We start from the raw sequence: 23,645 nt of genomic DNA on the forward strand, positions 1-23,645 counted from the left end.
CAAATATACAGAGCCAAATTACTCTTCCAGTCAATGAAATAGAAATGATTTTAAAGATATGCAAATGAAAATAAAGTGACTGTTTAACATTCATTGATTTAATAAACATTTGATAATAAAAGGCTATTTTCCATAACTTTTTTCTAAACTAATCACTATCTTTAATAAAGGTATAACTTTGTTTTAATAAGTAAATGAAGCACATTGGGTTTAGAGACCAAAACCTTGAACACTAGAGAGAACAACAATATTCTGAAAATCCAGTTTATTTTCCATGTGTGGACAGATCCAGTCAGTGTGATCAGTTTTTCTGCATGTGTAATAATTTATCAAAATAAGTTTTCCCACAAGACTCTTCCATCAACTCTGAAAGTCCTGGTCTGACAACATACCCAAATAAAGTTCTTGAAAATCGCCTCTTAAAATTTGGAAGAAAGTGTGTCAAGTCTTTCCTGTAACGTTAACCGAACAAATGGCTAAAGAGCAATTTATGTTTTAAAAGGTGACTAGTACAACACTTGAGTTCAGAAATTAATGTTTTAGTGCACTTTGCTCCAGTTTTAGCCAACATGCTACATTGTCCTTTTGGGGGCAGGGGGGGCACAAAGTGGACTTGAGGATTTTTCCATTGTACGAAAAAGATATGACTCTGCAAGCAAAACAGTGTAAGCTGCCTTTTTTCTTAAGACCTGGACATTTTAAGACAGAAGCTTTGCAAAACATTACACAATTTTTTATTATTAAATGAGAAAATCTCATTTGTTACATCGTCACATTGCTAGTCAGAGAAATGCTGCAGTGATGAAGAAAGTCAATGTTGGATCAACCAAAGTCCTCATTTCTACAACATTCATTTACAAAGAAATAATGTTCAACACAGCCCAACACAACATTCTTGGTTTTCTTCATAGTGAAGTCCCTCAAAAAAATCATCTTCTAATGGGGTATTTTACTACATAAATTATAGTTCTTCATTTTTACAATTCACCCCAAACTGTATGAGAGATGTATCACACTAAAATTTCTAAAGCTGTTAGGAAATCCTTCACACATCGTCATCATCTGATGTGTCACTGCTACTTGTCTCTGTGTCATCATTCTCAATAGTGGGTTTGAAAGTGCTGTTTTTCCAGGGTCCAAACTTGAAGTCACAGATCAGGCCATTTTTCAAAATACCATTTTTCCTCAGACCATTCTTCTGTAACTAAAAGATCAAAAATAAGTAAATTAAATACATAACCTATCCTCCAGGGGTTACTTATAAATTAAGAATACCATAGTAATTCAATGTAACCATGAATACATTAATAATATTATATTCTACGCTGAAAATTCCAGATGATATCATTTCCAGAAAACTAGTTAAATACAGGTAATTGATCCAACAGTTCTAACAAATTATTTCCTATGAATAAATCCTTACCTTTTAGAAAACTATAATTAACATCAACCAAAGCAAAAAGTGAATAAAATTAATGTGTATTACTACTGTAGTGGAAAGAGCAGGTTGTCAATCAAGACAGGGTCCCTGGGTGGCGCAGCGGTTTGGCGCCTGCCTTTGGCCCAGGGCGCGATCCTGGAGACCCGGGATCGAATCCCACATCGGGCTCCCGGTGCATGGAGCCTGCTTCTCCCTCTGCCTGTGTCTCTGCCTCTCTCTCTCTCTCTCTCGGTGACTATCAAAAAATAAATTAAAAAAAAAAAAAAAAGACAGGGTAGGTGTGTACGTAACCGTATCACTTGTTAAGATACTAAAGAATCCTATCCAAATTTTCAACTCCTTAATTGAAAGTTGCACTAAATACTAAACACCTTCAGATGCTAACCAGAATATAATCACCAGCCATTAAGCTTTGGCTGTTATTTTATTATTCTGACCAAACTGGGCTATTGTAACACACTCCGGAAACTGCTTTATTCTCACTTTGCAGAATAAGTAGAATACAAACTATTCCAGAAGGTAAGTATTCAAGTAAGGTACACAAAATAACAAAATCAAATAGAGCCCCTTAAAGGCTTAACCACAGAGATTCCAACACGGGGGTGGGGGTGGGGGTGGGGAGTCTTCTATTTTTGAAAATGAGAGATCAGAACGAAAGGGGTTAGTATGGTAAAATAAATAAGAACAGGGTCCAAAGATCACAAATAGAGAAAGGGGGTATGACTGATCCAAATTAGAAACAATTATTTAAAGACACAAAATTAAGATAAATTAATAATAACATACACTCTCTAATAACACTTGTCTTTTGAATTACATTTATGAAACATGAGACTGTAATTTATACCAAAAATCTCTAAATACGACCTTCTGTAAGACCAAATTCAACAATATTGTATTATTTGGATCTGTCTAGAAGTTTCACATTTTAGAAAGGTTTTTTTTTTAAATCGTTAAATCCTGAGCATTAGGTTAGGATGCAAAGGAAAAGTGCCACTTAAATCACAGTTTATTTTGTTACAGATCTTAACAAACAAGGAATAAGTCTAGAGTCTTAGCCCTCAATTTCTTTTTGCCCTATTTCTCTATTTTCCACAGATTTTCTTTCTACCTAAATACTAAGTTTAAGCTAACCTCTCCCTCACTTTGAACAAATGACCTCATATTAGCTTTACTGAGAAAAACCATGGCCCACATATGTATCCCCTGGTGTTCTCAGCCACTGTGATGATTACAGATACACCTTGGTCCTTTTTTAAAGGTACACACCCTTTACCATCCTCCAAAGTTCTACCCTTGCTTTTCAAATCGTTATCATCAATGCCACAAAGCTGTGGAAAGAAATCAGCTGAAAAACTGATTTTAAAAAGGGGGGAGAGGGATGCCTGAGTGGCTCAGTCAGTTAAGAATCTGACTCGGGCTCGGGTCATAATCTCAGAGGTCCTGGGGATGGAGCTCCATGTAGGGTTCTGCACTCAGCAAGGAATCTGCTTGTCCCTCTCCCACTCGTGTGCACTAATAAATAAGATCTTGTCTTTTTTTTAAAGATTTTATTTATTTTATTCATGAGACACAGAGACAGAGGCAGAGACAGGCAGAGGGAGAAGCAGGTTCCATGCAGGGAGCCTGATGTGGGACCTGATCCCCGGACTCTAGCTCTCTCTCCTGCCTTCATCTTAAATATTATGAAAACCATCACATTCTGCTTTTTTTTTTTTTTTTTTTTTAAATTTTTATTTATTTACGATAGTCACACAGAGACAGAGCTAGAGAGAGAGGCAGAGACATAGGCAGAGGGAGAAGCAGGCTCCATGCACCGGGAGCCCGACGTGGGATTCGATCCCGGGTCTCCAGGATCGCGCCCTGGGCCAAAGGCAGGCGCCAAACCGCTGCGCCACCCAGGGATCCCACATTCTGCTTTATATGGGAAATCCATCTACCCGCTTAAAATGTCACTCTATGACAGGGGCTCATTCATGTAAAAGTCCATAGTATCTTGGGTGAAATTTTAAAAAGGGAGTTTGAAATCAGATTCTTCTGTTATCAGATAAAATATAAATTCTTTTATATGTATATATAAAAGAATATATATATTTATACATACATACATAAATCTCAAGCCCTAATAATTTTCAGGTGACTATGCCAAATGATATGTCACCATTAACATGAACATATCAATGTCCTTATCATTAGTTTAGAAAAAATTCAGCATTATACTTACATACCACTGTTTTCCAACATATAGAATACACAAAATTTTTATATTACTCAGTAGGATGTTATCTACCTGCCCCAGTTATCACAAAGTTGAAAGCCAACTACATTGATCGGACAGTATTTTGTTCCTTGGAACTACTACCTTATGATAATTGTACTTGGTGGCTTTCTCTTGACAGCTTTCTCCACATTCAGAACGAACTGTTTAAACAGATTCACAAACTGGTAAATCCATAAAATGGGACTACTATTACTCACCAAACATGGGTGAGTTTCAAAAGCATGAAAGCAGCCAAATCTAAGACTATACAGTGCTTGGTTCAATTACTAAAACATTCCAGAGGCAAATTATGGTGACAGAAAACAAATAAATGTCTGCCAGGGACTGGAGCTGAAAGTAAAAGAACTGAATGCTAAGGGGCATAATACATCTGTCATCTGTCAAAACTCATCCAACTGTATACATAAAGTCAATGTTTTTATGTAAAATATAGAGTACAATAAACAAGACAAAAAATCCTTATAACTATTACCTATCAGCTTTACAATGCTGTTATGAAAAATAACTAGAAACTTTTCAAGGGACATCTGGGTGGCTCAGCGGTTTAGCGCCTGCCTTTGGCCCAGGACAGGATCCTGGAGTCCCTGGATCGAGTCCCACATCGGGCTACCTGTGAGAAGCCTGCTTCTCCCTCTGCCTATGTGTCTCTGCCTCTCCCTGTCTCTCATGAATAAACAGATATTTTAAAAAATAACTTCTGAATAAAAACTTTAAACTGGGACGGCAATACGAAATTGGAAAAGAAGTAAAATTATCTGTTCACAGATGACATGACCGTATATGTAGAATACCCTAAAGATTCCACATAAAAACTGAGAACAAATATGGTAAATATGCACACTATAATAACCTAACCAAAAGAGGCCAAAAATTCCTTCAATGCAAACTACAAATCACTGCTGAAAAAATTTTCAAAGCACCAATAAATGTAAAAAAGAGTCCACACTCCTAGATTAAAAGACTTTTTACTAGGATGAGAATGTTACATCTAAAGCAATCTATAGATTAAAATGCAACCTATAATCTATATTTAATCTAGATTAAAAATGTATAACCCCTATCGAAATCCCAAAGCTATCTGCTGCAGAAATAGAAAAGCCCATCCTGAAATTCATATTCAATTCGAATTCTCAAGGGATTCCAAACAGCCAAAAATAATCTTTAAAACAAGTAAGTTGGAAGTTCCATGCTTCCTGATTTCTAAACTTCTTTCAGAGTTGCAGTCATCAAGACAATGTGGTACTGGTTTAAAAAACAAAAAACAAAACAGAAAAGACCAATGGATTAGAAAACCAAAATAAACCCTTACATATATGGTTGATCCTTGAACAACCCAAGGATTAAGGGCACCAACCTGCCCTCTCCCACCCAGTGCAGTAGAAAATCCATGTATTACTTCTGACTCCTCCAAAACTTAACTACTGAGAGTCTACTGTTAACTAGGAAGCCCTATAGATAACAAAAAGATTATATGCTATACAGTATTCTTACAATAAGGGTAAAAAAAAAAAAAGGAAAGAAAATGTTAAGATAATCATAAGAGAAAAATATATGTAGAGTATCGCCAAAAAAAAAAAAAAATCTGCATCTAAGTAGACTCATGCAATTGAAACCTGTGTTCTTCAAGGAGCAACTTCATACTCAAATTATTTCTAACAAAGTTTTCAGAAATATGACCCAAAAAAATGAAGGTAAGTTCTTACAACACAAACAAAAACTAACTCAAAATGGATCAAACACTTAAACCTAAGAACCAAAACTAGAGAACAGAGAAGAAAACATAGGGCAAAAGCTTCACGACACTGAAGTTTGGCAATGATTTCTGGAATATGACAATAATAGGAGCAGGAACTAAGGAAAAAAATAGTTAAGTTGGGTCCAAAACTTAAAGCTTTTATGCATCAAAGAATACAATCAAAAGAGTAAAAAGGCAACCTACCAAATGTGAGAAAATACTGTAAATCATGTAGGAGTTAAGATCCACAATATATAGAGTAGTACCACAATTCAACACCTGATTAAAAAATGGGCCAAGTACTTGAATAAACTTTCTCCAAAGAGGATATACAAATGGCAAGTTCAAGAAAAATGCTCAACACCTATTTAATTAACTAATACTGAAGAGCAAATCAAAACCATAATCAAATACCTACTTAGCAACCATTTGGATAGCTATTCTCAATCAATTCCTGAGCACAATTGATGAGAATGTAAAATGGTACAGCTACTGTGGAAAAACAGTATGGTGGTTCCTCAAAAAGTTAAACACGACCATATGACCTAGCAATTTCATTTTTTTTCACATTTAAAATTTTTTTTATTTCAGCAATTCTATCAAACATTTCCTAACACTCTTTCAAAAAAGAAACTATGGAGACAAAAAACAAGAGGATTCAGAACACAAAATATTCTTATGCAAGGAAAGGGATAAAAGGTGAAGATAGTGGTGGTTTTTACTTATCCCCATACTATTAAAAAAAAAAAAAAAGGCTGGAACATGACAAATCATTGACATTTTATACTAATTCCTAAGCAATGTAGACAAATGCAATTTAAAACAAATTCAATTCTGACCTATACTGTGATGTCTAATAAACTCCTAAATAGAAAGGTATAAAATCTCTCTTCTCTTAAAAAATGCTTAGTATAGTATGTCATTCTGATTAAGGAAAGGCAATTTAAAGTGAATTTTTATGATCCAGGTCTTCTCACCTGTTCACTAATAACTTGGAATTCTCTCATTTCATCCTCAGTTAAGGGAGCACATGTTTCATCATTCTCACTGTCTTCTTGCCAGCCCATCTCCTTTAACAATCTGAAAAGGAGTCAGGAAAATAGGTTAATTTATAGCTTCACCCAAGTAGAATAATTCCATTTACACTGTAAGAAAACACCATCCAGATCCATTATAAAGTCCTCAAAAACACATAAAAAAGAACTTTCTTACTATACGCTTTCAATCTTTTTTAAAATGAACAGGTAAAATTAAAGCCCAATAAACTGTTAGGAAGATCAGAATGAACTATGCGCGACTGTTTTAACTTTGTCCTCAGAGGTTCTCTAGGCTGGAAATTTAGAAAAGGGTCTCTAAGCCCAGAAACTTAAAAACAAAACAAAAACTGCTAAATTCTTATACAGATAGTAAAAGCAGTATTTCTTTTTTTTTTTTAATATCACCACAATCTATCATATTCTTAGCTACTCATTAAGTTTTTTTTACTTTGGAAAGAAAAGGTTGAGCTATCTTACCCCTACCTTGCATTTTATAGTGTATTTATTTGTTGGTATCACCTCTTTCGTACATGCCAATCATCAACCTCAACATATATTTCAATGTGAAAGGGGCACTATGTTCCACAGTAGCAGACCACTTTTTTAAAAGCTATTCCAATGAAGAGATCTAAGTAAAATAATTAATATGGTTATTCTCTTTTCCTTCCAATTTTTATTTATTATTTTTTAAAGATTTTATTTATTTATTCATAGAGATACACAGAGAAAGAGGCAGAGAGACAGGCAGAGGGAGAAGCAGGCTCCATACAAGGAGCCTGATGTGGGTCTCGATCCCGGGTCCCCAGGATCACACCCCTGGCTGCAGGTTGCGCTAAACCACTGTGCCACTGGGGCTGCCCTCCTTCCAATTTTTAAAAAGAATATACCTCCATCTAAGGCACAGTGAGCTTTAAAAAATAAATAACAGGGAGCCAATGACTTTTCTCCAGTCAGGCAAATATGAAAAACAGCCACAGCTGATGCATCTGACTCAACTATTTCAAAGTTTCTTACATAGCCACATGTACTGTATTGGTCTGTGTTGGTTTTTAATATTTTATTACTCTATTTATACCTAACTCATCTCTCAACTTGAACCAGCCACAAGGGTCTTGTACCTTTTCAAATAATCTCAGTATCAGTGCTCAGAGAATCTGACTGAGCACTGATTTAACGTAACACCCATATTTTACATATAAAGAATCAAGATCAGGTAAAATAACTTGCTTACTTGATGGCAAAGAAGCAAACAGAATTCTAGTCTTCTCTTTCCAAGTTAGTATAAATGTCCAATCTCACCTTCCCTCTTCCCTCCAGAAGGTGTAACTATTAACTGTTTCTGGAAGAGCTTTCAAAACAAATGCTTTGCCCTACAGTTAGGAATATACTGTGACAGTGATCTACACCTTTCCTTTTTCATTAGTGTTTCTCCTCATTCCCTCAAACTATTACACCAATTACATCTTACACTTTGACTATCACACTTACATCTTATACTTTCACAATAACTAGCCTCTGCTAAGTGTTTCTAATGGCTTCCCAATTCCTAAAGAACAAAACTCCTTAACTTCATGACCACAAATTCAAATTTCTTACATTAGAAAAAGTATAGATTTAGAAGCAGAGTACTTGGGTCCCAATTCCTATTCTATCACAAACAGGTATATAAGCCAAAGGCAAATTCCTTCACTTCCCTGAGCTAATTCTTCATGTGAAGCAATCAAGGAGTTTGCTAAGATCTCAAAGGCCCTGCCTTTTCAATGTTATTTCTAATTCCAGTAAGGACTACACACTCCTTCAAGATACTTCACTCGCTGCCCCTTAAGTATGCATTCAACCTTAAATATCCTTTCACATCCCCTTCCTGTCCTATTATTGTCTCATCTTTAAAGATTTAATTTAGCTCTGAATTACTCTTTCTGACTGGTACTCAAGCCATGAGATCTATCCCAAACTCCCTTGAATTTCTCTGGCACTCATTTGATGCTTACCTACCCCCCACCCTTAACATTCAAACTATCCTCACTATCGTGATGAAATACTGAAACTTGACAAGAAAACTAATAATAACGTGTTTTTTGTATATGTTTCGTATTTTTCATTTTGTACTTTAGTTTACACATACGAACTAAGAATTGTTATCCCTGAGAACTTTATCACTGACACCTGATTTGTTAAATTCAACCAATGTAAATACTTAATATGCACATAAAGTTTATGGAAATTTGAAGCCATGGAAAAGAAGTATCACTCCACCATTTTCAGAGAAATAAAACCCAAAATCTGAAAGAAGCCATTAACTTTGTTACCTCAAAATATATATTAATGTGTTTCTGTGGAATACTTCTAAACATATACTATACACCAAGCAGAAAAAAACTCAAACTAAGAAATTTAAGTTAAAATGCTTCCAAAGTAGTAGCACATTTACTTCCTTTTTTTATTGACTTGGGATCTTTTTTAGCATGTGCAACATTTCCACAAAATAATATAAGGACTTAAAAAAAAAAAAAAGGACGATGACGTACAAAGTGAAATATTCATTCAGGTAGTCATCACTGTTAATCTCGTTATGCACTATGGGTTCCCTACCAACCCCCCTAGAGTTTATCCCAATTTTGGAACTTCTCTTCTTGCTCTATGTGGCTTAGTTCTGAATTCCTATTCTCTCCATTTTCTCCCATCAGTAGTCACCTGAAGAAGATCACACTCTGTTGAGGTATAGAATGGCAAATCTCTCTTCCCCGCATCTTCATGAATCAAACAAGAAAACACCAAAATGCTTTCTACATTACTATGTCTACAGATGAAGAACTAATAAAGTTAAATCATTCATTATAGGTACTGGAGTGAGTATTTTCTATGTAACTGTGTGGCTCAACTTCCTTTTGCTACAAAATACTGCAGGCAAATACAAAAACAAAAAAGATACTAAGTTCCAACTTTACCATTAAGTTTCAACTTTTACTACGGCCTTAACACAGTTTCTACAGGTAAAAAAATTATCTTTATTCTTTTATTGCCTATGCTGTATCTCCTTTATTTTTTTAAGATTTCATTTATTGATTCATGAGTGAGAGAGTGGCAGAGACACAGGCAGAGAGAGAAGCAGGCTCCCTGTGAGGAGCCTGATGCGGAACTTGATCCCGGGACCCCGGAGTCACACCCTGAGCTGAAGGCAGACGCTCAACTGCTGAGCCATTCAGGCATCCCTCCTTTAATTTTTTTTTAAAGATTTTATTCATTTATTCATGGGAGACACAGAGAAAGAGAGAGAGGCAGAGACACAGGCAGAGGGAGAAGCAGGCTCCACGCAGGGAGCCTGACATGGGACTTGATCCTGGGTCCCCAGGATCATGCCCTGGGCCAAAGGCAGGCGCTAAACCACTGAGCCACCCAGGGATCCCCTGTATTTCCTTTAAAAGGTAATTCCTAAAAATAAAATAAAATAAAATAAAAGGTAATTCCTCTTTTACTATAATCATTAGAACATCTGGTTTGTATAATTTCTTTTCTCTGCACAGGACTTAACTGTCAGACTAAAAATATTTAAATGACTTGGTGAGAATGGGAACTGGAAAAACATCTTCAGGTAGAATCTGATTATTTTAATTACGTGTGCCATTTGACCATTTAACTTCATTCCTAGTAGTCTATTTTATACACATTTATACAAATGTTTAAGGATATATAAGTACAAGGATGTTCACACCAGAACTATTTGGTTTTTTTTTTAAGATTTTATATATGAGAGAGAGAGAGAGAGAGAGAGAGAGAGAGAGAGAGAGCGCAAGCATGGGGAGGGGCAGAGGGCGAGACAATTTCAAGGAAATTCCATGCTAAGCACAAAACTCAAGGAGCTTGACCTCACAATCCTGAGATCATGACCTAAGCCAAAATCAAGAGCCAGACACTGAACCAACTGAGGCACCCAGGTACCTCACAGCAGCATCATTTGTAAAACAAAAAAACAAACACACACACAGGGAGAGATCCCAAATTAATAGGTAAACAAGTTTCATGAATTATATTCATACTACAGAACCGTAGCTCCAAAGGAGATATATAAGATGATCTACTAGAATAATGGGGGGAAAATACCAAAATGTCTACCTCTGCCTATCTTTTTAAAAAGGAATTAGTGTCTACTATTTTCTGCACTGTACGACACTGCAACCATTACTTGGCCTACGATCAGAGTTACAAGTCAGTAACTACAGCATGAAGTAAAAAGGAATTCTACCCTTTGGGTGGGAATAAAAAGTGTGGTTACTGATCCATTCATACTAAATGCATAGAAACAAAATACAAAAAAAAAAAAAAAAAAAAAAAAAAAAGAAACAAAATACAGTTTGCCCGAATAAGTAAATTTATAGATATTACCTAGTCAAGTTAGCTCAAATTAATCTAGTTTAACTCTCAGCAAATGAACATTAACATTTATCACCCACCCAATAAATTATTTCAGGCAAAAAGAAGTTCAAGTTAGTATAGGAAGATTACAAAATTAAAACAAATGCCTGTATTCTCATATATAATAGTTACAGCTACATTTAAAAAGGGCAGGACATCATTTGATAAAGGGGAGCAAAAACCGTTATGGAGATAAAGAATAATGTATGAATTGGACCTGAAAGACAAAGACTTAAAGAGGTCTTTAATCTAAATATTTTAAAAGTTATTCTACGGTAGGTATACCCTACATCCCCACTGTCTTAGAATTAAATGAAGTTCTAGGAGAAATGGCATTAAACTAAACAGAAAAGTCAAGTCAACCACCGAGGCTGTTAACATATACATATCACTCCACACTGAGCCTGGTCCTAAACAATGTAAAAATTTTTAACAGAAGAACAACTCAATTTACACAAGGCAATTACAGAGTGATATGTGACAATGTAACTACACATATTAGCATTTTATTGCTTTAGTAGTTACACTGAAAAACTGCATAAATATGTATGGGAAAAAGCCTATAAAAATGAAAACTACAGGGCCACCTGGGTGGCTCAGTTGGTTAAATGTCTGCCTTTGGCTCAGATCATGATCTTAGGGTCCTGGGATCAAGCTCCCCATGGGTTCCCTGCTCAGTGGGGAGTCTGCTTCTGTCTCCCCCTCTGCTACCCCCACCCCAATCACTTAAGCTCTTCTCTCAAATAAAATCTGTAATAGAAAAAAATGAAGATTACAGACTGAATAGTAATCTAATACTAGTATACATAGTAGAGAGGTAAGTTTTGGTGCCATCATTTCTCCCTTCATGGTGTTGGGAGTTCAATCAGTTGAAGTATATTTCTGTACCACAATTTAAGCTTCAATAAAAATCTGCTTAATTAAAACAACAAAAAATCAGAAGGAATTAAGCTTTAGTCCATAAATGCCTCATTTACTAATGTTGAACTACGTGGTTTATTTCAAGACCATATGAAGGGTAAGTCATTTATTTCTTAAAAAATACCTGTTCTTATCTTACCTAGGGAATCATAGGAGGAAAAAAACTAAAAGTTCACACTAGACTTCAATACTCTTCAATTCTTAGACTACTAAATTACTTAAGACTTCACTATTTAAAAAGTGTTTAAAAACTGCAATAATGGAAGCATAAAGTGCTCTTGAAAGCTTGCAATAAAAAAATAAATCACATAGTGAGACAACTGGATATCCATATGGAAAAGGATGAATTTGGACCTCTATACTGCGAACATTCACAAAATGTGCAAAACGGAATAAAAGGGGGAAAAATGATAAAATGACTATCGAAATTTAAAGTTTTTGCATTTCAAAAGGCACCACTGAAAAGGTGAAAAACTCAGAATGGGGAAAAATATCTGCAAATTATCATGTGATTATGGACCTATATTCAAAATACATACAGAACTCTTACAATCAGTAAGACAAATAATACAATAATGGAGAAAGAATTTCAATAGGTATTTCTTCACAGAAGACATACAAATGGCGAACAAGTACTTGAAAAGCACAAGTACTTGAATAGATACTCAACACAAACAACATTAGAGTAGTTAAGTAAGAATATGGAGAAACTGGAACCTTCATTATGTTGTTAATAAGAACGTAAAATGGTATAGTCATTTTAGAAAATAGTTTGAAGTCTCAAAATGTTGAGCTTATGTCCCAGCAATTCCACCCCTGTAACTACCCACACCCAAAATGCCAAAAACATGTCCATACAAAAACGTGTACAGGAATTTTCAGATAGTAAGTACCATTATCCTGAATACTCATCAAGTACAAACAACTCAATACCCATCAAAACTGATGAACAAAATGTGATAGAGCCATATCATATACTTGTCACTAAAGATATACAAAATAGTGACACACGATACAACATGAATCTTGAAAGCATTATGCTAAGTGAAAGAAGCCAGGCATAAAACACCAATATATGATTCTATTTACCTAAAATATCCAGCAAAGGCAAAACTATCAAGAAAGGAGATTAGTAGTTGCCTAGGACACAGAGGAAAAATGAGAAATTAAATGCAAATGAGCACAGGATTTCTTCTAGGAGAGACAGAAATGCTGTAAAATCAGAATGTGATGTCAGTTGCACAGCTTTGAATGTATCAAAAATCACGTAACTCTACATGTAAGATGGAGGAAATTTGGTAAACAGTTCAAAAAAACTTCAAATAAGTCACAATTCTAAAATAATATCAAAACCCTGGATGTAAAAAATGCTAAGAAAAAAGTAAAAATGAACACTAACCTGTGTTCTGCCTCAAGTGAACTTGAAAGAACATCAGTTTGTGGGAAGGTTGAAGACCGAATGATCTGCTGGGAAATTACTGAGGCATTGCCATTCTCCTGTGGAATTTCATTTTCATCAAAATTTCGGTTTATATCCCTTTCTTGATGAGTACTATTGCTGTTATGCAAGTTAAATGAATCATCATCCTAATTTGTAGGAAGTTAAAAAAGAAAAAGGAGTTAGAGATTACATCTGTTGAAAACTTTAATAGATTCCAGATAATACATAAATATTACAGTCATTAAATTTAGGAGATATTCTCAGAAAATATAAAAGTAAGCTGTGAAGAATACCCACAGATTTCTGACTCTATGTCTTCACATTTATTCAACAAAGGCAAATCAAAAGGATGAAGGCAGGCAAGACAGAAAATACAAAAGAAAACATTATTTCTGCACAGCAACAACAGAATGAGAAAAATCTACTTCAGAAAAGAAGTCCTTCTTTATACATATAGTAAACTAGCTTGCTTTCAGGGAGATGACTATTTTGATTAAAGTTTATTCAAAGGTCTTGAGTGATATCTGACCAAATATTTCAATGACATGTTAATATCAAACCAAGAGTTACTGCTAGTTCAATTACCTTCTCTGAGCCAGCATGACTTTCATCTTCATGTTCCTCTTCTACTCTGTCCCTTTTCAATGCTTTCAAAAATTCACTCTTCTTATCAGTGCGCATACGTGTCAGTTTGGTTAGACGAGGCTGCTGATTAAGTTTGTCAACAGGTGAGGAGGAATTTGAGCGATTACACTAAGAAAAAATTCAGAAATAGTAATAAATACAGAGACAAAGAATATCGATATAAAGTTTAACTACTACAACTTCCTATTTCACCCTATTCACAATACAAAATTGATTTTAAAGCCTAGTTTCCTCTATACTTGTGTAAGTTTATCCCACTGAATAAGTCAACAATAATTTTTTTTAATTTTTTTTTATCCCATAAAACAATTAAGGTCTGGCACTACTAACAACCACTGTTCTAAATTGAGAGTTTAAATAATTTCGTAAAATCCATTCTAAAGCTACTTAAATATGCCTATAATACATATTGGAGTGGTTTTTAAAACTGTGTCTCACAGAGTTCTAAGGTCCTAATAACAACTCCAATAAGATCTATTTTATAATTATATACACACAGATACAGAGAGTTTATCAAGTAGGATTTCATGAAGGAAAATGTTTGTGGTAGGGCTGGAAGGAGATGGGGAGGGATATGTACTAGAGTCCTTTTTTTATTTTGTTTTGACAGTGGAACACAGTAGAAAATAGAATGTTAAAACTCCATGTTAGAGATTTTTATCTATGGACAACTACCATAATGCCAAAGTGCTGGCAATAAATGTCTACAGACTATAAGGAATCTAAGCCATAATACCAATTGAGAATGCTGGTCCTTTCATCCCAGTTCTCAATTTCTATTACTAAAAACCAGTAAAATGAGGGGCTATGATGTTCCAATACAGTACACAGAGCAATTTCCAGTGTAGCATCATAGAAACAAATGCCTTTGACCCTGAACTAATCATGGAACTCCCTGATCTAGAAGCTTCAGAAACTTGGTCAAATGACAAAAAAAAAAAAAAAAAAAAAAAAAAAAATACTTAAGCTACCAAAAGCAAAGTCCATAAAATAATAATATGCATTCTTCCTCTTCTCCTCTTCTCTGGCCCCTTGAGTGTTAACACTAATCATCCCCAAAGGAAGATTATATAATACAAATCCTCCTTTTTTAGTCAAGGTTCAATCTTAGAGCATAGTGTAACTCTATCATATATGGCAAAATTGCAATTGTCATCATTCTTTTCTTAAAAATTTTTACTTATAGCTGATTGGTAACTAGGTATTTGTATTAGTTCTCTACATTTTAAGATACTTGGGGATTTTGTTTAAAAATACTTAAATTGGCGATCTCTGGGTGGCTCAGTGGTTTAATGCCTGCCTTCAGCCCAGGGCATGATCCTGGAGTCCTGGGATTGAGTCCCACATCAGGCTCCCCTGCATGGAGTCTGCTTCTCCCTCTGCCTGTGTCTCTGCCTCTCATGAATAAATAAATAAAACCTTTTAAAAATTAAATAAATAAAAAATACTTAAATTATTCTTAAAGTGCAAAAATGATTAGCATTAGCAAGAGCTAAGTATTTGAATCAAGTATTCTGAAAAAACTGAAATATCTCATTTAAATGTACTCATTTAATGTATCTATGCCCTTTGCTCAGTTAATTAAATTATCATGATTAAGATATGTTGCATTCCTCAGGAATAATTTTAAATGACATACCTCTTTCACTGAAGTTGTTGATGGAGTAAAATTCTTGGCAGTTGATTTAAAAGCATTGAAGTTGCCAACACCGTATGTAGACTCATGAGGGAAAGAAGTCCCAACTTTATTTTCTTTAGTTTGGCTTTTCCATTGTGTGGGCTAAAGAAAAATATGCAAGTATTAATGTGTATCGAAAACAGATCATCTGGAACACAGAGAAAAAATGAACCCTATAAAATAAAGATGACTACTATAAGACTCATAAAGACAATCATTTTTGTAATGTATCTTAATCATTCCTACTTATTTCTCTTTCTACAAATCAAACCAAAGCTTCATATTCAGATAAAAATATCTGACTACTATGCTATTTTTTCAAAGTCTTATTAATCTAAAGTTAGATTTACTTTGCCTACTATCAAGAAAATACAAGTAGGAGCTCCAAAAACCTAAAAGTGAACACCAAGGAAACAGCACTATATATTATTAAGCAAATATATCATAGATCCATCTGGGAAAACAAAATTTTAGATTTCACTTGCTATTAAAAGAAGATAAAACATACATGGACAAACACACACAGCATCTAAAAGATAATTAAAATTAATGACATACAGTGAGCCAAGTCTTTGCACTTAAAAGTCAGTACCCACCAACAACCCCCACCCCCACACTTTGGTGTAAAATTTTTAACATTCTTTTCCTGAAGTAACTTAATTGATACCAACTTAAAACTTGCATTTTTAAAAATGTAGAACTTACTTTTGTAGGTGGAGCAGCAGGTTTAGGGACTAAGCCTTTATAAACACTTGGACCAGTCCCGTTCTTAACTGGCTGTGACTGAAGATTTCCTACCACTGGGAATCCAGATAGCTGTAAGTCTTTTGTATTACCTTTCTTAATGACCAGCATCCTTGGAGCTCTAGATTTAGGATTCGGAGGATACTCTGCATAAATAAAGCACGAGCAAGGGTTACATACAGTTTATATTTTAGCAAAAAATTAAACCACCAAAAAAGCAGCATATTCCAAACCTTGATTATGTTTAAGAATAATAGCTGCTTCCAGGGTAAAATAATTAAGCTATATAAGCATGAGCTATATAAGTTATAAGCATGAGCTTCCTGCTTCAGAAATAAAGCTACAACATAATTAAAAATATAGCAAGAATTGAGCAATGTCCAGTAATACAGATGATTTCAGCTCACTAGTGGCCTAGAATGTTAACTATGACCAATTCAAGATTAACTCATACTCTTAGCATATTTTTATTTTTTTTAAATGCAAACTTCACCCTAATTGCACCTAATGCTCAGAATATAGAGTACATTATATTTTTGCCTTCTCCTTAAAAAGACATTTTTCCTAACCCATTCTCATTCTTTTTATCTCACTTAAAAAGTTATCACCAATAAACAAAGAACTATATAGTCCCTTTATTTTTAAATTTCTCCCTGAAGTTATGACTAGCAGAAAACAGGATTCTATTTTCACAATACCAAGTCAAATACTCATTGCCCATCTAACTACAATGGAGGCATTATACAAGAGCTACAGGGCTAAGAACTCAATCGTTCTGAAGATAGTACTAGCAACAACAACTGGAAAGCTTTCTTCTCAAGACCAACTGCAGTGGTTAAAACATGAAAAAAACTGAGTTTAGTTTCTACACACTCCTAGAATTTAGTGCAGTATTACACGTGAGCTTGTTCACAATTATTGTGGTAAAATGTCTTTCTTCCCTTAGAAAAAAATCTCAAAGTATCAGTTTCATCATAATTGGAGAGCTTAGGGTAAAAGAACTGAGAGAAAGCTCAGAAAATCTAAAACAAAATTAGCACTGTGTATGAAATAAGATAAGATCCTGTGAGATGCTGAGTTGTCTACATGTTTGTGAGGATGCCTCACTTCAAACAAACCAAACCAAACTTCCTATGGACCATTTTAAAAACTAAACAAGGATTTGTAGGGATACGAAGGTACTCTCAAAGTTCATATGAGCTTCAAACTCCTCAAAATATAGAGCTGGTATGATGCTTCATTTATTTTAATGGTAAAGTACGAAAGAACAAGGACCTAAAGTAAACTGAGCAATATTCCTAAAAGTTAATAAACAGATGGCTCAACTACTAAGGCAAACATTTCAACTTCTTGAGGGTCTTAAGGGCTAAGGAAGAAATCTTCAGGCACACAACACAGAAATTAAATCAGTAATACATAGCTTTTCTAAAGAACCTACACAATTAAGTCAACAAAACAAAAATTAAGAATAAAGATCTCAAATGCAGGTGAATGTAGAACACTAGAAATAGCACTCAACAATTTAAGTTTTGTAAATTATTCTGGTAAACAGATGATGTAAGTGTGTGAGTAAAATTGTGGGGAAAAAAAAGATTTAAATTAGCAATTCTAAAAATTAAAATGTAAGAGAAAATCTTAACAGCCTGGTACTCAAACTCTAAATTAAATGAAACTCAAGAATCAGAATGATTGGTACTGAGAAAAGGTACTAAGCATTGCAAGGTCCCGGAGGAATTCAAGTGTTGAAACAGAGGACATTTCTATCAGTACATCACAATTAAAGGAGTTCAAACATGATTCATAGGCACTTCTAGTTCAACGAGGCCCATTAAGCACACAAGCTCATCTCTTCTTTACCTTATAGTAGGTCCTTACGTTAAAGTCACTATAAGAAGAAAACAAATACAACAGGAAAAGGGTCATCTGGAAGGAGTCATGTCAACCCACATTTTTAGAAAAAGTAGTAAAGAAAAAAAACTTTAGAGTATCCACAAAGGAACCTAACAGCTGAAGATGGGATTAATTTACCCTATAGTATCTTGGATTATAAATGGGACTCGAAAAAACCATATATGGCAGAGGGCAGAAGTGAAACTTTTCAAAGATCAATCACTAAGAAAAGATTCCTACTGAAGGAAATTTTAAACAAGGTACTGCAAGAAGTAGAATGGTCCCACATAGAAGGCTGAGGTACAAGAACAAAAAATTAACAAGAAATTATTGTGCATAAACAATCAAAATTAAAAGATAGAAAAGGATAAGCAAACATATTTTATCTGTAAGCCTCAACATAGTTCCTGACTACAAAGTTCACTTTACTAAAATTTGATTCTTAGACATCTAGAGCAAGAAATATTCTGGCTTCTTCCTCAAAAAGGCCTTCAGGACAAAGAGAGAATACTCTAAAAAAGGTGAAGGGATGTCTAGCTGGCTCAGGAGAGCACGCAACACTGGATCTCACAGTAGTGGATTCAAGCTTCCACAGATGTGAAGAATTAAAAAAAAGAAAGAAAGATGAAGCCTAAGAAATAAATTATAAAAGGCTAAGTAGCAGGGAGCCTGGGTAGCTTAGTTAACCATCTGCCTTTGGCTCAGGTCATGATCCCAGAGTCCTGGGTTCAAGCCCCCAATCGGGCTCTTTGCTCAGCAGGGGAGTTTGCTTCTCCCTCTTCCTCTGCCTACTTGTGAGCACACATACCTGTGTGCACTCTCCTTGTAAAATAAATAAAATCTTAAAAAAAAAAAAAAAAAAAAGAGAAATGTAAAACAAAGGTACCCAAAGGAAGAGGATATGGTTTGCAAGGAAAGAGAAGCAGACATAGTGCTAATGCACTGATTAGGCATTCATATTCAATTCTTACAGTAGAGTTTAAGAAACATGTACTTTGTACCAAATTTACAGAATCTTGCTCCAATCATATGAATTTATCTTATCTATAAAATTAAAAACAATAGTTCCTGTGTCACAGTTACTATGAAATGTTTTTTCAAAAATACTAGAAATGTCCTAAAAAAGTCAGATTATCCCCCACTAAAATACACTCCCAATTATATTTCAATATTATATCAAATTTTAGGTTGATTTCCATTATAGAAAATGAGAAACACTGACAAAGAAACATAACAGAGACTAACTTATGTCCTATACAACTGCCCTGAATATACCACATAAACCTGCCCATTTAAAAACAAAGTGGGGGCGCCAGGATGGCTCAGTTAAGCATCCAACCCTTGATTTCATCTCAGGTCATGATCTCAGGGTCATGAGATCGAACCCCACGTCAGGCTCTGCAACTCAGCATGGAGTCTGCTGGAGATTCTCTCCTCCCTCTGCCCTTCTCCCTACTTGCACGTTCATTCTCTCTCTCAAAATAAATCAAAACCTTACAAAAAATAAAAATAAAAACAGTGTTCTTAATAGCAATGATTACATAACAGCAATGTAAAGGATAATGGCAGCACTAATTACCAAACCTGAGTTATTCATATTCACTTTATATTACAGCTGACCCTGAATAACGAGGTTTGAACTGCACCGGTCCACCTATATGCAGTTTTTTTCTGACAAATACAGTGTAATATTGTAAATATATTTTCTCTTCCTTACAGTTTTAATATTTTCTTTAGCTTACTTCATTGTAAGAATATCTAATACATGCAATATACAAAATACGTGTTAATTGACCATATTATCAGTAAAGCTTCCAGTCAACAATAACTATTAGTACTAAGTTTTAGGGGTGTAAAAAATTATATGTGATCTTAAATTTTTTCCTTAAATACAAATTCAATGATGGGAAGAGGACTAGTTCAATTCTTTGGAGAAAAAAATCGGAATTAAAATAGTGCCACCTTGGGGCACCTGGGTGGCTCAGTGGTTGAGTGTCTGCTTTTGGCTCAGGTTCACTGCGTGGAGCCTGCTTCTCCCTCTGCCTATTCTCTGCTGTCTCTGCGTGTCTCGTGAATAAATTAAATCTTTTTAAAAATGTAAAAATAAAATAAAATAGTGCCATCTATAATACAAAGTAATTTGGTAACATGTATGGTTAAGAGCAGGCATCTCAATTTTTCATCCTCTTTGTCTTTCACTATACTCTCCATATAGGTGTCTTGTAAATATTTTCTGTTTCAGTCACTTACTACTTTATTCTCTCATCTCTCACTTAGAAATTCTTTTTGTTTTTTAATAAATCTACTAGAATATGTACTGCTTACTAGATTTGAACATAACGTAGTTAATATTCATTACATACCTGTAATGTCATCAAAGATTTTACACAACAGATCAACTTTACACAATTTAAACCTCTTACAAAATTTATTAACAATGCTTTTCTCATTATAATTATTGTAAACATTCTCATCTCACAGAAAATTCACTCAGATTACGTCATCTGCCCAAAGTCTAAATAACCATTAGGTAAAAGTCCTAAAGTTTAGACCCAGGTCTGATTCCAAAGCAAATACCCTTAACCACTACATTATTATACCAGTGGACAAAACAGAATTAAAGTATAGCTAGGCCAAGTACTTCAAAATGTTTACTATCCCCAACTAAAAATACAAGAAGCCTATAACTGTTCAGAATGAGAAGCCTGTAAGTGTACACTATCAAATGAAGTCAAACTCCACTGTTTTCTGATGCCAAATTACTGATTAAGGTTCTTTATCATCTTGATATAAGAGGCAACCTGAATGTGTGAACAATAGCATATAGCCAAAGGGTTAACTACATGTGAATTAAATTTTCACACTAATTTGAAAAGGAAATTTAGTCACATAAAACACAGTAATACACAAATATCAAACTCAATCTGTACCACAGCAATTAAAAAAATTCCTATTGTGAACACGAATTTTAATGCAGAAAATTAGAGTTTTTGATTTACATAAATTGATGCTACTTACATCTTTTTGGCTTTCACTTTAATTTAATGTAGTAGGAGTTTCAAACAAATGAGTTTCACTAACTTAATAATTTATGTCAAAAGTAAGGGTATGTATGGTGTTTTTCTTTAACAAGGTCCCCTACATTACTCAAAACTTCTGAAACAACTTACATGATGAATAAATAAAACTTCTAACTCTAATCCATTAGAGTCCAATTTACTTCTGTCAGGTTGCCTAATAAAGTCCTATTAATTTTCCCTTCTCAACTTGAACATATGTTGCAATACCTTCTTGTTGTTATTTTGACAATTATTTTCACATAAGATATTGAAGGAAAGTTGAGTCTTTTCCATGTATAAACTACCAACAATGCTTTTACAAAGAAATTCAATAAAGATTATTCCTTTCTCTTAAATTCTATTTACAAAGTTCATTTTTTAAAAAACTGGTTTTCATCTAACTCCATGCAATCTTGTCACCCATCTGTATACTTTGGCTAGTATCACTGGAATTCTCTAGAAAATAACCCACCTTTAAGAAATAGTCACTAATTTGCCTTTAGAAAGCTAAACAAAATCTTAAAAATGAACCTCAATGCTTTTAAGTAGTATTATCAGATATGAGCAAAAAATCAGAAAAATCCATCAAAGCTATCAAGAAATACACAAAAATGCTGAGCTGAAAGATTATGCTTAATTACTAGTAAATGAAATCTTCACTATTTAGCATTTTAAGTACTAAATGTTAGCCTCTGCCAATAATATATTGCTGACATAATTCACCGACACAAAAACAGCCAGTAGGCTTCTGAAAACACACAAATGAACAGTCATTAATCACGTCTCGAGTAGCATAGAAACACATTTTTTTTTCTTTCTCACATCCCAAAAAATTACATAACTTAATATTTTACAACTGTCACAGGCACACTCAAGTACCTTTAATTTTTCTTTTTAATTTTAAATTATTAAGAATCTAGGGATAGATTTAGTATTACTCGTAGGCATTCAAAAAGTGATCCTAAGATCAAAACAATAAAGATATGATAAAAGCTACATGAAGGTGTTTCCAAAACTAATTAAGTTCTAAGTAGAATTAAACTTATGTAACTGTATTTTAAACAGTGTAATTACTTTCCCTCAAGGTATTATTTTTAGCTGGGATATTATGTTTAGACTCTTGCAATTTCTGATCTACAAAAGGATAGTTTCAGGGACAAACTAGTTTGTTTGTTTTTTTAATACATATTACATTCCCGTTATTAAATTTTTACTTACCTGGAAGGAAGTAGCACTAGATAAGTTCTATTGAAGTCTTTCCTAAAATTCTCTCATGTCTTCCTCAGGAACATTGCTATTTTAAATGTTGCAATGGGGAAAACAGTATTTGGGAACCCAGGGGGGGAAGGTGAGAAAGGAATAGTGAAGTGTAATACAATGAAAGCTTCATTGTATTCCTATGAGAAGTACTGGGAATTTAACAGTTAATCAAACCACAATTAACCATTTTCTTTTTTCTAATGCAGACACACTTCTTAGTTTACCTAAGGCACAGTAAAGAGTACATCTTCCTTTTAAACATCTTTTCAACTAGTGCTCAAAATCCTTAGACCAACCCTGAAACAGTAGAACCAAAATCTTTATATTAATACATTTTATTCTCATAGTTTCAAAAATGTATTTGCCTTTAAATCATCTCTAAAATTATTAAATTAACCAAGGATCAGTACCAATAGTATCTATAGGTAGTTTTATATGACAAATGCTCACTGACATTGATTTTTTAATTTACTTTCATTCTAGTCAAATCCAAATTATTCCTAATTTCTTAGAGATTCTATTTAACACCTTCCAGGTGGTTCTATATTCTTATGCAATCAGCTGTTCCCAGAAAAACTGAATAATAAGGAAACATACCTAAGAGAGGAGCTTGGGAGATTTTTTTGGTTGGGTATGTGTGTGTCTGGGCGTGTAGGCCTGGGGAGAGTGGTAGAAATACTAATTTGCAATACAGAAAAAACAATGCCATTCACATGGTTCTAACAAAAGTGTCTGACCACCCCCACCCCCACCCTTAAAAAGCCCTTAAATAAATCGGGAGATCAAAAGAAAACAAAATAATTCCCCAGAGTATCAACCCCATAAATACAATAAAGAACAGCACAGGAAGTGGCAAAGTTTAAAATAATGCCTTTGTCATTAGGACTAGTATGGTGTCACAAGCCACAATCCTTTTCTTTTGGTAAGCTGATAATTTTCAATAGGAAAATACAAATGAACATGTGTTTAAGTTCCAAAGTGGATTCATCACCTTTGAATTTGGCATCAAATAAGTAAATTTATTTTTCAAATATCAAATCTTCACATTTAAATTTTTTCCATTATTTTAAACTTCACTTGAATCTTTAAGAAGCTGTCTG

The 23,645-nt window shown here is 34.2% G+C and overlaps 1 protein-coding gene across 2 annotated transcripts in view; it reads right to left on the minus strand.

Annotated features, from left to right (window-relative positions):
- Positions 1-250: 250 nt before the first annotated feature.
- The window catches only part of GPBP1 (GC-rich promoter binding protein 1), a 70,899-nt gene continuing 47,504 nt past the window's right edge, over positions 251-23,645 (minus strand). The window contains exons 7-13 of one of the 2 annotated variants that reach the window (XM_055331794.1): positions 23,143-23,202; positions 16,298-16,482; positions 15,554-15,694; positions 13,855-14,022; positions 13,228-13,415; positions 6,435-6,537; positions 251-1,204 (exon numbers count right to left, since the gene is read on the minus strand). In XM_055331794.1, coding sequence (XP_055187769.1) covers positions 1,046-1,204; positions 6,435-6,537; positions 13,228-13,415; positions 13,855-14,022; positions 15,554-15,694; positions 16,298-16,482; positions 23,143-23,202 — 1,004 coding nt within the window. In that variant the 3' untranslated portion in view covers positions 251-1,045. The remainder of the gene's footprint in view (positions 1,205-6,434; positions 6,538-13,227; positions 13,416-13,854; positions 14,023-15,553; positions 15,695-16,297; positions 16,483-23,142; positions 23,203-23,645) is intronic. The other variant, XM_055331795.1, reaches the window with a different exon arrangement.

The sequence above is a fragment of the Nyctereutes procyonoides genome, unplaced genomic scaffold (genome assembly GCF_905146905.1).
Source record: "Nyctereutes procyonoides isolate TBG_1078 unplaced genomic scaffold, NYPRO_anot_genome, whole genome shotgun sequence".
NCBI classification, from domain to species: domain Eukaryota; kingdom Metazoa; phylum Chordata; class Mammalia; order Carnivora; family Canidae; genus Nyctereutes; species Nyctereutes procyonoides.